The 15,739-nt window shown below is 38.3% G+C and overlaps 1 protein-coding gene across 1 annotated transcript in view; it reads left to right on the top strand.

Moving 5' to 3' along the window:
• The window catches only part of HYDIN (HYDIN axonemal central pair apparatus protein), a 344,459-nt gene that overhangs the window by 126,667 nt on the left and 202,053 nt on the right, over positions 1-15,739 (top strand). Inside the window, 2 exon segments of the mRNA XM_040253754.1 lie at positions 1,935-2,053; positions 9,006-9,229. Coding sequence (XP_040109688.1) covers positions 1,935-2,053; positions 9,006-9,229 — 343 coding nt within the window.

Raw genomic sequence — 15,739 nt, 5'->3', positions numbered from 1 at the left:
GTATATAAGGAGGTAACACAATCTAATGGAATATTAAGATAAACAATGAGAACAAACCCATAGAGAGCCAAGTAATAGAATTTTTCAGACACAGATTTTTTTAAATGTTCTCACTGAAAACATTGAGCAGAGGCCTGGGAACTACAAAAAATCCAGTAGAAAGTCTTGCACTGAAAAGCTATGATGACAAATTAAGAACTCAGTAGATGAATATAATAGCCTGTTAGGTACAGCCAGAGGTAGATTTTGTAAACTGGAAATTAGATAAAATAACTAGTACACTAAAGCATATAAGGGCATAATGCAGAAAAGAGCATAAGAACTGAGGGGAATGGGGCAAAAAGCTTGTGTGTATGTGTGTGTGTGTGTGTGTATAAAGAAATGGGAAAATGGAACATAAGCAGTATTTGAAGAGATAATGACTTTAAAATTTTCCAAATTGTTGAAAGATATTTATCCATAGATTCAAGAAATGCAGTAAATCTCACAAAGGATAAATCCTAACCACGAGAATGTTACAGTAAAACTGCAGAAAAACAAAGAAAATCTTAAAGCAGTCATAGAAAAGACATATGATCTCAAATGAGCAATAAGACAGTCAACTGAATTCTCAATAGAAATGGTAGAAGATAAAAAGAGTAGCATGATGTCTTCAAAGTGCTTAAAGAGAATATATAGGAAACTGATCATAAGTGTATTCAATGACATTAATTATACTATATGTTGTAATGAGAAGTTAGAAACCACTTAAATATCCACAGAAGGGACTGGTTAAAAGTATTTAGTACATCTTTAGGTGATGATAGTAAAAATGTTCCAGATGTATTCAGTCAGTTCAGTTCAATCGGTCAGTCATGTCCAACTCTTTGCACCCCCATGGACTGCAGCATGCCAGGCTTCCCTGTCCATCACCAACTCCCAGAACTTTCTCAAACTCATGCCCATTGAGTCAGTGATGCCACCCAACCATCTCATCCTCTGTCGTCCCCTTCTCCTCCTGCCTTCAATCTTTCCCAGCATCAGGGTCTTTTCCAATGAGTCAGTTCTTCGCATTAGGTGGCCAAAGTATTGGAGTTTTCAGCTTCAGCATTAGTCCTGCCAGTGAATATTCAGGACTGATTTCCTTTAGGATTAACTGGTTTGATCTCCTTGCAGTCCAAGGGGCTCTCAACAGTCTTCTCCAACACCACAGTACAAAAGCATCAATTCTTCAGCACTCAGCCTTCTTTATGGTCCAACTCTCACATCCATACATGACTACTGGAAAAACCATAGCTTTGACTAGATGGACCTTTGTAGGCAAAGTAATGTCTCTGCTTTTTAATATGCTGTCTGGGTTGGTCATAGTTTTTTTTCCAGGGAGCAAGCGTCTTTTAATTTCATGGCTGCAGTCACCATCTGCAGTGATTTTGGAGCCCAGGAAAATAAAGTCTGAATTCCATTTCCTCTACATGAAAGAAGCTGCAAAGTGAGGGTCAGATTAGACTCCTGGACTCAGATCTGTTTATGCCCTGGCTCTTCCTAAATCTAGGAAAGATCAGTGTGAACAAGTCTCTTGGAGCTCCATGTCGATTCTCATCTTATGGTCATATTTTAGAGACCATTTCTCTTTGATTTAGAGATATTATTTTCCTTTATGAGAAATTTAAGGATACAGTTAAGATATTGGGTTAAATTTTTTTTTAAGTTTTTTTTTTTCTGCTAAAAGATCAGTTTCACTTGCAATATAAGCTGTCCTCTAAAGTTAAGAAAGTAATAGTATTTTTGTTTCTCAAAGATAAGCTAATTATTTAGCATTGGTTAAATTACATTCCCTCAGTCCATTGCAGGGAGCTGTTGGAATAATCTTGACTGGTTTTGCTAATAAGAAGTTGTGGGTGATCTAGGGTAATAGAGCATCATTTAGGATAATAAAATCTGAATTGTTTTTACAGGTCGAGAGATCCGTCTGCCCCTCCGAATCAAAGGGGAAGGAATGGGACCAAAGATTCACTTCAACTTTGAGTTGCTGGATATTGGAAAGGTTTTTATTGGATCTGTACATTGTTATGAGGTAAACATTAGGATTGTTCATTGAGACTCAAAAGTATGTGCTGTTTTTGTTTGATTTTATGTGTTTTTACTGATAGGACATTTTTGCCATCATATTTTTTACTGTTACATCTATTTGCACCCCAAATGATCAAACTCCTCTTCCTCCGTCCCAGTCTTACTGAAGGAAGCAACTTTTTCCATCCCTTTCAGCCCTTCTAACTTTACAAAAGGCATCAAATTCATAATTTTATTGATTTTATCAGCATCATTTTATGAATTACAAAGGGGGACACCATAAATATTATATGTCTCCCTATCTGTTTAATTCTTGTTCCCTGACAACGTAAATTCTACAGGTCAGAGAATGGAGGACCTTTTACATTTTCCAGAATGTCCTAATAAGGATAGCTGTTTTCACACTTCAGAGTTGTCTCTAATTTAAAATTTTAATTTAATTTTCTCTGATTTAAAAACCAATCATCCTGATTCCTGGAAGCAATCTTCCTGTGTTGTCTTTCTAATTAAATAGAAGATGATTTTTTTACATGGTGTTCCCATGGGTTCATGAGGATCAAAATTACTGCAGTGTCACTTCATCATTAAATTCATGTCCAGGACATTTGTTTACACTATATAAAACTGTAACCTAGAAAGGTTACTGTAGAAAGACTCCCAAATTGTGTTTCTATGTCTATAGATGTAAAAACGAAAGCCTTCAAACAGGCACCAAGTTCCATGCTTTATTATGTGTACATGCCTACATATGCATGTCATTTCCAATTTTTAAGTACCTTTTTTATAAATGAGAAATATGAGGCATAGCAATTAATTCAACATTCTCACCCATCAGGTGTGTGGACCACACATGTATTAGTTCTCTTGGTCCTCACAAAACCCATGTGAAGTAGATAAAATGACTGTTCTCATTTTATAGCTGAGGAAGGTAGATAAGGTAATGCTACATACTATAACAAACAAATACAATAACATATCTATTTCGTTCCTAACATAAAGTCCCAGACAAGCTTGCTCATCAGCAGAGGGCCCTCCTCCTGTGGAGGATCAGGAACTCAGCCTCCTTCTATCTCATGGCTCTGCCCCCCCTTACCCCTCCCATGTGACTTGCAAGATTGCAATCTCACATGTATCATCACACTGACAGTAGAAGAAAAAGCATGGAGGGACGCGCACAAGAGTTTTTTATAAGAGGCCGTACCAGCAGTGGCACATATCACTTTTGTTCACATACTATTAGGGTCTGTGACTGCAGGGGTGACTGGGAAATGTAGTCTAGCTGTAGGCACAGGAAGAAGAGGATATAGGTCCAGTGAGCAGCCAACTTGACTCTGCCACATTTGTTAAGTAACTTGGCAAGGTCACACAGCTTGGAAATGTTACTAAGCAGTGAGTGACTAGGGCCCTGCATCCTGGGGGAAGAGAAGGCCCTTGGCTGGCTTGTCCATCTCTTGGCATCTCATTGTGGGTAAATCCAGTCTACAGGCAACTCACCTCTCAGCCCAGCCTAACTTGGCATGGAAGGTAAGTGCCCAGCTGATGCTGAGAGCTTCCTGCTCTATCATTTGTCATCACATTCATCAGAGTTAAGGATAGCCCAAATGGGATGATTTGAAAGGTAAATAGAGATATTAATGTCATGTTGATGCGGAATATACCTAAGAGCACACTTTAAGTGAAGTGATCAGTTGCGTGACTGTCATAAAATGAAAAGTGGCACACCCACCATGTTGCGTTGTGCTGTATTGCATTCTGAAAAAAATAGTCACTTAGAGGGAAACAGGTATGAATTCTTATTGAGTTGATATTCTGCCTGTAATTTATCCAGAATAAATTCCACTTATACCTTACAGACTGTGTCTTATAGACGCTACAGCAGAAAAGAGCATTTAGTTCTGATGCAAAATGGATAGGGTTTGCCTGAATATAATAATAATTTCTTACAAATTTTAAGAGAAGTGTATTTGAGCCCGTCACTTCCCACCCTCCCACATTTGAACAGTAACAAACCACAGCCAGCTAAATATGTGTTAAACGAAGTGTAGCATTAGACTGGACAGTTTTGAGAACTGTGCAGTGCCAGAGAAGGACATGGTAAGGTGCTTCTTACAGGAATATTTTGCACACACTGCGTATTTAAGGCTGATGCCTCATTGCATCTCTGTTTCAATTTATTGCATTACCTACTTGAGACAAATTTGAATAACTAGCTATTGCTCTTAGTCATTGCTGAGCTTAGCGGATACATAAAGAATAATCCCCAAGAGTATACACTGTTCCCCAGTGTAATTAGAAGAAAAATAAAGGAGAGGTGAAGTTCTTCTATAAATTTCCCCCTCTCCAAGGAGTTGGACTACAGGGTAAGAGCATTACTAGTAATCAGAAGATGTCAGAATTGTGCTGCCAAACAATTTGGTGGATTTCGTATACATATGTAGTTTCTGATTTGTCGGGCCGAGAAGAATGAAACGCATATTCTTTAAAATAGAGTTGGCCCCTTATAAATGAGTAAGACAACAGAAAAGGCAGTCCTTGCACTTGCTCAGAGAGGAGAACAAAGGTCCTTCAAGTTACCATCAATACGTTTGAGTTGCCTTCAAGTTACCACTAGTACATATCAGTTGCATCTTCAGTTCAGTTCAGTCGCTCAGTCATGTCCGACTCTTTGCGACCCCATGAACCACAGCACGCCAGGCCTCCCTGTCCATCACCAACTCCCAGAATTCACTCAGACTCACGTCCATCGAGTCATTGATGCCATCCAGCCATCTCATCCTCTGTCGTCCCCTTCTCCTGCCCCCAATCCCTCCCAGCATCAGAGTCTTTTTCAATGAGTCAACTCTTCACATGAGGTGGCCAAAGTACTGGAGTTTCAGCTTTAGCATCATTCCTTCCAAAGAAATCCCAGGGCTGATCTCCTTCAGAGTGGACTGGTTGGATCTCCTTGCAGTCCAAGGGACTCTCAAGAGTCTTCTCCAACACCACAGTTCAAAAGCATCAATTCTTTGGTGCTCAGCCTTCTTCACAGTCCAACTATCACATCCATACATGACTTCTGGAAAAACCATAGCCTTGACTAAATGGACCTTAGTCGGCAAAGTAATGTCTCTGCTTTTGAATATACTATCTAGGTTGCTCATAACTTTTCTTCCAAGGAGTAAGCATCTTTTAATTTCATGGCTGCAGTCACCATCTGCAGTGATTTTGGAGCCCAAAAAAATAAAGTCTGACACTGTTTCCACTGTTTCCCCATCTATTTCCCATGAAGTGATGGGACCGGATGCCATGATCTTCATTTTCTGAATGTTGAGCTTTAAGCCAACTTTTTCACTGTCCTCTTTCACTTTCATCAAGGGCTTTTTAGTTCCTCTTCACTTTCTGCCATAAGGATGGTGTCATCTGCATATCTGAGGTTATTGATATTTCTCCCAGCAATCTTGATTCCAGCTTGTGTTTCTTCCAGCCCAGCATTTCTCATGATGTACTCTGCATAGAAGTTAAATAAGCAGGGTGACAATATACAGCCTTGACATACTCCTTTTCCTATTTGAAACCAGTCTGTTGTTCCATGTCCAGTTCTAACTGTTGCTTCCTGACCTACATACAGATTTCTCAAGAAGCAGGTCAGGTCGTCTAGTATTCCCATCTCTTTCAGAATTTTCCACAGTTTATTGTGATCCACACAGTCAAAGGCTTTGGCATAGTCAATAAAGCAGAAATAGATGTTTTTCTGGAACTCTCTTGCTTTTTCCATGATCCAGCGGATGTTAATAATTTGATCTCTGGTTCCTCTGCCTTTTCTAAAACCAGCTTGAACATCAGGAAGTTCACAGTTCACGTATTGCTGAAGCCTGGCTTGGAGAATTTTGAGCATTACTTACTAGCATGTGAGATGAGTGCAACAGTGTGGTGGTTTGAGCATTCTTTGGCATTGCCTTTCTTTGGGATTGGAATGAAAACTGACCTTTTCCAGTCCTGTGGCCACTGCTGAGTTTTCCAAATTTGTTGACATAATGAGTGCAGCACTTTCACAGCATCATCTTTCAGGATTTGAAACAGCTCAACTGGAATTCCATCACCTCCACTAGCTTTGTTCATAGTAATGCTTTCTAAGGCCCACTTGACTTCACATTCCAGAATGTCTGGCTCAGTGATCACACCATCGTGATTATCTGGGTCATGAAGATCTTTCTTGAACAGTTCTTCTGTATATTCTTGCCACCTCTTCTTAATATCTTCTGCTTCTGTTAGGTCCATACCATTTCTGTCCTTTATTGAGCCCATCTTTGCATGAAATGTTCCCTTGGTATCTCTAATTTTCTTGAAGAGATCTCTAGTCTTTCCCATTCTGTTGTTTTCCTCTATTTCTTTGCATTGATCACTGAAGAGGCTTTCTTATCTCTTCCTGCTATTCTTTGGAACTCTGCATTCAGATGCCTATATCTTTCCTTTTCTCCTTTGCTTTTTGCTTCTCTTCTTTTCACAGCTATTTGTAAGGCCTCCCCAGACAGCCATTTTGCTTTTTTGCATTTCTTTTCCATGGGGATGGTCTTGATCCCTGTCTCCTGTACAATGTCATGAACCTCATAGTTCATCAGGCACTCTGTCTATCAGATCTAGGCCCTTAAATTTGATTTAGGTCATACCTGAATGGTCTAGTGGTTTTCCCTACTTTCTTCAATTTAAGTCTGAATTTGGTAATAAGGAGTTCATGATCTGAGTCACAGTCAGCTCCTGGTCTTGTTTTTGTTGATTGTATAGAGCTTCTCCATCTTTGGCTGAAAAGAATATAATAAATCTGATTTCGGTGTTGACCATCTGGTGATGTCCATGTGTAGTCTTCTCTTGTGTTGTTGGAAGAGAGTGTTTGCTATGACCAGTGCATTGTCTTGGCAAAACTCTATTAGTCTTTGCCCTGCTTCATTCCGCATTCCAAGGCCAAATTTGCCTGTTACTCCAGGTGTTTCTTGACTTCCTACTTTTGCATTCCAGCATCTTAAGCACAGATAAATCTTAAACCCATTTGGCTTAACATTGGGTATATAAATATCAATCATTGTCCTTTGTGAACACTCATTGCCACTCACTAGTCTAAAGGTAATTTAAATTTCAATGTATGGCAAAACCAATACAGTATTATAAAATAAAATAAAGTAAAATTATTTTTAAAAAATAAAAAAAAAATAAAAGTAATTTAATAAATTTCATTTCCATAGCAATCTGAGAAGTTAGTAGTATTATATTTTACAGGTAGGGAAATAGGCACAGAGACGCTAAGCAGGTTCTACACGGTCACACAGCTTGCAAAGTCAGTGGAAAAGCTGGGATTTGAACCCAGGCATTTGACTTCTGAGACCATGGTCATAATCACTTTTCTACATGGTCTTTTTAAAAGGAGTAAAGAATAAAACGTGGTTCCTATGACCAAGGAACTTAGAACAAGGGAAATGGGAAATAAATGAGTAACATCAAGTAACAGGTATCTTTTGGTGATTTATCCATCTTCTCTTGGCAAGGAGCAGTTTCTTCCTTTGCAAGAGCCTCTGTCTCTATCCTACTTATGCTCTTGATTCCTTCTTCTTTGCTCCTCAGGGGGCAACCTAATCTAGTGGACCCCCTACACCCACCTAAGTCCTATTACCTTGGTTACCTAGTCCCCTTTTCTTATTACAACATCAAACATCTAGTCTGGGCCTTGAGTGCATTACCTCACTTAATAATATAAATAGACTAGATCTCCTCTACCATACCTCCCTACAGCTTTGCCATCCCCATTTTCTCTTTTACCACTAATATTGTCAAAACAGCAATCTGGAACAGTCAACCACTATTTCCTCTGCACCTGCAAACTCCCTAAACATTCGGATTCTACAATCACACTTTTTTGGAATTACTTTCTTCTTTGAGGGCAGGGATGGCCTAATTAAAAATAAAATATCTGTAGCGTTTTCTCAAAGCTTATTCTCCTTGACCTCTGTCCACATTCAACTTGTTTTGGAAATTCTCTCTTGGCTTGCTTAGTTCCTGACATGCCTCACATACCTTTTTGAAGCTTTCTTCATTATCTCCTCTTTTTTTTCCTCCAGTGTTTGAATGTAGGTTGAGGGGACTTTCTACATAGAGAGAATGGCTGTTTACTTGTTCAGGTGTAAACACTGGCAAGGAATGGAGACTGTGTTCTAGAAGTCCAGGAATAGAACTGTGTGGCAATACTACAGGTTCACGGCAGCACCTGTGGCCAGTGGCAGCAGGAGCAGTAGCCAGAGCCAGCGTAGAGGCCTCTAAGTGCCAAGCATGAGCTTTCTGCACACACACCGAGTGTGCAACCAAGTATGGGCAAATTGGTTCCAGAAACTGATATATAGGAATAAAACTTCTCTGTAGTAAAACAGTAGCTTGCATAAGCATCCCCAAACAGTTATCCCTCCATTAGAGTTTGAGATGAAAATATCACAATAGAATGAAATCTAATGGTGCAACAAAGAGAATCTTTACAATCTAGAATCCACAATTATATCTCATCTACATTATTCAAGCTACATTATAAAGATAGGCTTAGATAGTTCTTGCTCCTCTATTCTGACTTGATTTTTACTTTTCAGCATGTCACTTAATCCCAGCCTTCTCATGTGTATAAGAGAAAGACCTACCTTCCCTTGATAATTTCATGGATAGAATAAAAGGTATTTTAAGGCTCTTCTTCAGTAGATGTGATTATGATCAGTCTTTATAGCATAAGTATAATACATAGGACTAACTCCATTTTAAAGAGGAGATAAAAACACAAAATTATTTTCTGGCTTGGGACTCCTGTCTTTAAACAGAACACTGTTCATTTTTCCCCTGAAGTTTTTCTTTGGAGCTGTCTTCCTGCAGCTGTCTCTGTGTTGGTGCTTATATGAAAATAAATCAGAGTCCCGTTGCCTACTTTTTTCATTCTTGTCTTTTTGATACAGGCAGTGCTATCCAACAAAGGCAGCATTGATGCCCTCTTCAATGTGATCCCTCCAGTTTCACCTCTGGGGGCCTGCTTTGTTTTCAGTCCCAGAGAAGGCATCATCAAACCAAGCGGAGTCCAGGCTGTCCAGATCTCCTTCAGTTCTGCCATCCTAGGGCACTTTGAAGAAGAGTTCCTGGTCAATGTGAATGGGTCACCTGAGCCTGTGAAATTGACCATTAGGTAAGTTGCTTCTACAAGTAATATGGAAACTGAAGTTTTTACCTACTGCTTACTTAAACTTCAAAACTAGATCACTTCACACATTAATGGAGAATTACTAGGTTGACAGAATGTTTATTTTTTGTTAATAACACTATTGATACCTATCTGAAAATAACAATATGACTCCCTACTGATTACTTTTTAACATCCAGGCACAAACATAAAATGTAAAAATAAAATCCTCTCATAAAATTATTTTAAAAACCAGAACTAGAACATGTCTTGAGTATCCATATCTGCCTTTGTTGCTATGAATACATCAATATATAAGGGTGTTTTAAATTTCTACCAGTGTTTCTGTAGTAGACAGGTATAACTTCTTATAACATGGATGCAGTTGCCCTTTTGGAATCTAGTTTTTCTTTAAATTATAGCCTTATAAAATAAAGACTTAAATTAGTTTCTGCTTACTCTCTCTGTTTTAGTATGTTTAGGGAAAGTAAGTTACTAACACCTGGATAAAATCATCTTCTATGACTAAGCTTTGGCTGTTACCCTATTAATAGTTTCTGTAACTTTCATCTTTTGTTTTTTTCCCATATTTTGTTTTTATTTGAAGGAAATTATTTGAATGGACTTACGCCTAATGCCGCCAGGAATTATAAAAGTCTACTCACAGTATCAGTCAGTCAGCGCTAGACACTTGCAGCTTTGGTGCTAGACATCTTTTGATGCCTTCCCTGGCTGCTCTCTTTGTCTTCAGGTTTTAAGAAGAAGTTTTCTGTGACCAGCCCATTGGCAGACCTATAACTTTGGTTCCTGGTGCTGTAGAAGTTCATGTCTTCAGAATAGATTGCAGATTCCATTTGGATTCCCACAGCAACAGGTTGTTAATTAGTCGATAGACTCTCTTATTTTGGTTCAGTAGCCTAGCAGGGAGAAGGCAATGGCACCCCACTCCAGTGCTCTTGCCTGGAAAATCCCATAGGCGGAGGAGCCTGGTGGGCTGCAGTCCATGGGGTCGCTAAGAGTCAGACACGACTGAATGACTTCACTTTCAATTTTCACTTTTCACTTTCATGCATTGGAGAAGGAAATGGCAACCCACTCCAGTGTTCTTACCTGTAGAATCCCAGGGACAGGGGAACCTGGTGGGCTGCAGTCTATGGGATCGCACAGAGTTGGACACGACTGAAGTGACTTAGCAGCAGCAGCAGCCTAGCAGGACCTCACTCCATCTACAGCTGAGGTATCTCTCTTGGGGTCTAGAGATGACATGGAAAAGAGACAGGCACATTTCTGAGGCTTGAATGATCCTAGAAAAACTTACTGATCTTAAGATATCTACTGAAAATGTAGAATCTTAAGACTGACTCAAAGGTGGTTACCATTTCTTCTCAATTCTTTCACCTAACTATCTCTGTTATAGGGTGAATTACATTCTCTCAAAATTCATATGTTGAAGTCCTAACACCCAGTACTTTACAATGTGACTGCACTTGGAGATAAGACTTTTATTTTATTTATTTATTTTTTTGGAGATAAGACTTTTAAAGAAGTAATTAAGGAAAAATGAGGTCATATGAGTGGGCCTTAATCTAATATGAATGATGTCCTTGTCAGAAGAGGACATTAGGACAGATACACAAATAGGAAAAGACTGTGGGAAGACACAGGGAGAAGGTACCCATTTGTGAGTGAAAGAGAAAGTTCCTCAGAAGAAAGCAACCCTGCCAACATGTTGATCTTGGACTTCTAGCCCACAGAACTATGAGGAAATAAATATGGACACAGTTAACAACAGAGCCCAAAAATACATGAAGCAGAAGCTTACATAATGGAAGAGAGAAATAGGTGATTGAACAGTAATAAATGGAGATGTCACTATCCTACCTTTAATAATGGATAGAACAGCTCACCGGAATATCTTAATAGAAGAGTTGAATAATACCGTAAACCAACTAGACCTAACAGACACCTGCAGAACTCGCCACCCAACAGGTATACTTGGAGCGTTTTCCAGAACAGACCATGCATGAAGCCATAAAGCAACTCTCAATAAATTTTAAGTGATTTGAATCATGCAGAGTGTGTTCTTCAACTAGAAAGGAATAAAATGAAAAATCAAAAGTGGAAGAAAATGTAGAGAATTTACAAATATGTGGAAATTAAAAAACACTCCTAAATTACCAATAGGTCAAAGAAAGAAATTACAAAATACTTTGAGATAAATGAAAGCAGAACAGAGTATCAAAACTTATGAGATGTGGTAAAAGTAGTGCTTTGAGGGAAATTGATAGCTGTGAGTGCCTGTATTTAAAAAGAAAAAAGATCTCAAATCAATAACCTAAATTTCTACCTTATGAAACTTGGAAAAGAAGAGCTAACTAAATCCAAAGCAAGCACAAGAAAGGAAACAATAAAGATTAGAGTGGAAATTAATAAAATAAAAAAGAAAAACAATAGAGAAAAAATAAAACTGAAAGTTGTTTTTGTTTAACATTGTATTGAACATTCTATCCAAGGCAGTTAGGCAAGAAAAAGAAATAAAAGACTTTCAGATTGAAAAGGAAGAAGTAAAACTATCTCTCTTTGCAGATGATGTGATTTTATATGTAGAATATTCTAAGGATTCCACCAAAAAGCTATAGAACTAGCAACTGAGTTCAGAAAAATTACACAATATAAGCTCATATACAAAGATCAATTGTATTTCTGGAGAGTAGCAATGAAAATTCAAAAATTAAATTAAGAAAATTCCTCTTACAATAGTTAAAAGAATGATATCAGTTCAGTTCAGTCACTCAGTTGTGTCTGACTCTTTGTGACCCCATGAATCGCAGCACACCAGGCCTCCCTGTCCATCACCAACTCCCGGAGTTTACCCAAACTCATGAGTCAGTGATGCCATCCAGCCATCTCATCCTCTGTCATCCCCTTCTCCTCCTGCCCCCAATCCCTCCCAGCATCAGAGTCTTTTCCAATGAGTCAACTCTTCACATGATGGCCAAAGTACTGGAGTTTCTGCTTTAGCATCATTCCTTCCAAAGAAATCCCAGGGCTGATCTCCTTCAGAATGGACTGGTTGGATCTCCTCACAGTCCAAGGGACTCCCAAGAGTCTTCTCCAACACCACAGTTCAAAAGCATCAATTCTTCAGCACTTAGCCTTCTTCACAGTCCAACTCTCACATCCATACATGACCACTGGAAAGACTATAGCCTTGACTAGATGGACCTTTGTTGACAAAGTAATGTCTCTGCTTTTGACTATGTTATCTGGGTTGGTCATAACTTTTCTTTCAAGGAGTAAGCGTCTTTTAATTTCATGGCTGCAATTACCATCTGCAGTGATTTTGGAGACAAAAAATATAAAGTCTGACACTGTTTCCACTGTTTCCCCATCTATTTCCCATGAAGTGATGGGACCAGATGCCATGATCTTCATTTTCTGAATGTTGAGCTTTAAGCCAACTTTTTCACTGTCCTCTTTCACTTTCAAGAGGCTTTTTAGTTCCTCTTCACTTTCTGCCATAAGGATGGTGTCATCTGCATATCTGAGGTTATTGATATTTCTTGATTCCAATTTTGATTCCAGCTTGTGCTTCATCCAGCCTGGCATTTTGCATGATGTACTCTGCTTATAAGTTAAATAAGCAGGGTGACAATATACAGCCTTGACGTACTCCTTTTCCTATTTGGAACCAGTCTGTTGTTCCATGTCCAGTTCTAATTGTTGCTTCCTGCATATAGGTTTAGTTGGGAATAAATGTAACAAAAAAAAGTGTTAGACTTACATATTGAAAACTACAAAACCTCACCAAAAACGAATTTAAAAGAAGACCTAAATAAGTGACATAGAAGACTTAATATTAACCTAAGATGGCAAAATTTCACAAAGTGATGTATAGACTTAACATGATTCTATCAAAATTCCAGCTGTCCTTTTTGCAGTAATTGATGAGCTGATATTAAAGTTTATATGGAAAGGCAAGAAATCCAGAATAGCCAAAATAATTTTTTAAAAAAACCCTAAATTTGGAGAACTTCTATATCCCATTTCAAAACATACTACAGTTTTGATGCAGTAATCAAGAATGTGTTATACTAGTATTAAGATAGACATGTAGATCAATGGCACAGAATTGAGATTCCAAAAATAAATTCATATGGTTATGGTCAGTTTATTTTTATCAAGAGTATCAAGAAAATTCAATGGGAAAAAGGATAGTATTTTCAACAAATGATGCTAGAGCATCTGGATATCTACATTCAAAAGAATAAAACTCCATGGAACCCCCCTCCATCTCACACCATATACAGAATTAATGTGGACTTCCCTGGTGGCTCAGATGGTAAAGAATCTGCCTGCAATGCAGGAGACCTGGGTTCAATCCCTGGGTCAAGAAGATGCCCTGGAGAAGGGAATAGCAACCCACCCCAGTATTCTTACTCAGATAATCCCATGGACAGAGGAGCCTGGCAGGGTACAGTCCATGGGGTCACAAAAGAGTCAGACATGACTGAGCGACTAACACACACATAGACCAAAGACCTAAATGTAACAACTAAATTATAAAACTTTTAAAATAAAACATAGGTGCAAATATGCATGACTTTGGATTAGGCAAAGATTTCTTAAATATGACACCTAAGTATAAGCAATCAAAGGAAAAGTAAGTAAATTAGACTTCATCAGAATTTTTAAATTTTGTGCTTCAAAGAACACTATTAAGAAAATGAAAAAAGCAAACTACAAAGTGGAAAAAAATATTTGTAAATCATATATCTGAAAAAGGGTTCTACCTAAGATAAATGCAGAACACTAACACTCAATAACAAAAAGACAACTCAGTTAAAAATGGGCAAACCGTCTGAGCAGACTTTTCTCTAAAAAACTAGTACCATAACTAATACCATATGAATAGACTCTCAACATCATTAATCATCAAGGAGATGCAAATAGAAACCACAGTGAGATACAACTTCATACCTGTGTGGATGGCTATAACTTAAAAATAGAAAATAGCAAGTGTGGTAGAGAATGTAGAGAAATAAGAAGCTTCATACACTGATGGTGGGAATGTAAAATTTGCACCCACTTTGGAACAGTCTGACAGATTTTCGAAGAGGTAAACTTTGAATTACCTTATAATCTAGCAATCCATTCCTAGATACCTACCCAAGAAAAATGAAAATTGAAATCCACACAAAAACTTGTATGTGAATGTTTAACACTGCATTATTCTTAGTAGCCAAAAGGTGGAAATAATCCAGGTGTCTCCCAGCTGATGAATGGATAAATAAAACATGGTCCATTCACACAGTGGAATGTTATTGAGATCATAAAAAGGAATGAGAAAAGAAGGAAGGATGTACCTGCTGCAACATGGTACCTGTTAAATGGGTGAATTTATAACATATGAATTATATTTGAATGAGGCTGTTATTTTTTTTTTAATTTCCAAGAGCCTGTAATATTGAATAATAGTTCTGTCATTTCATGGATGAATTTTTTAAATCTCTCCTCTCTTCTCCTAAAGATCTCAAGCATGCACTGTGTACTGTTGCATGTCACTAGGAGAACGCACTGGCACCCCCCTCCAGCACTCTCCTGGAGAATCCCATGGACGGAGGAGCCTGGTGGGCTGTAGTCCGTGGAGTCGCAAAGAGTCGTACATGACTGAGCAACTTCAGTTTCACTTTTCACTTTCATGCATTGGAGAAGGAAATGGCAACCCACTCCAGTGTTCTTGCCTGGAGAATCCCAGGGACAGAGGAGCCTGGTAGGTTGCCATCTATGGGGTCACACAGAGTCGGACACGACTGAAGTGACTTAGCAGCAGCAACAGCAATGTCTGAATAGATCAGAATGTACTTGGGTTTTCCACTGTGAATAACAGGCTTTAGAAATCTTCTAGGAACCTTCTCAACAAGGAAGTTTGGACTAGTTAATACTCCAGGTATTCTGTGAAGGTTAGGTCTCTTAAGTCTCTGGACCTTACCGTACCATTCATACCAGCTCCCATGCTTCTTTTTTTTGGCATGTTCACTCCTTGTTTCTTGCAAAGGAAAGGAAAATCTGACTGTGGAAAGAATGTTTATTTCATCCTAAAACTAATTACAAATTGCTAAGAGAAATATTCTTGCCTAAATTGCATTTGTCCAGAATTGTTCTAGCATGTCATACCGCAAACAGTAATTTTGAAAACTTGGCAAATATCTGGTGTCACAAATAAATGTCTAATGATAAATGTTGAAATATATGTATAATTTATTATTTATTTTCAGTTCTACACAGTAATACTCATTTTACTTATGACCTTGCCAGGGATACTCTCTTGGGCCTTATAGCCCAGGGAGTCTCTATAAAGTTTATATTGTGGATTCTGAAATTTTATTTCTTATTCTTTTACCGTCAGGTAATCTTCTTTCCTCAATACCACATAATTTTTGCTGGTATACCTTGAAAGTTATCAAAACTATTGCTGAATTTTTTTCTATTTCTGTTTATTTCTCCAGCAGCATG

The sequence above is a fragment of the Oryx dammah genome, unplaced genomic scaffold, assembly GCF_014754425.2.
Source record: "Oryx dammah isolate SB20612 unplaced genomic scaffold, SCBI_Odam_1.1 HiC_scaffold_13, whole genome shotgun sequence".
Taxonomy (NCBI): Eukaryota; Metazoa; Chordata; class Mammalia; order Artiodactyla; family Bovidae; genus Oryx; species Oryx dammah.
Note: the sequence above shows the minus strand (reverse complement) of the source record. Positions and strands in the feature narration are given on the sequence as shown.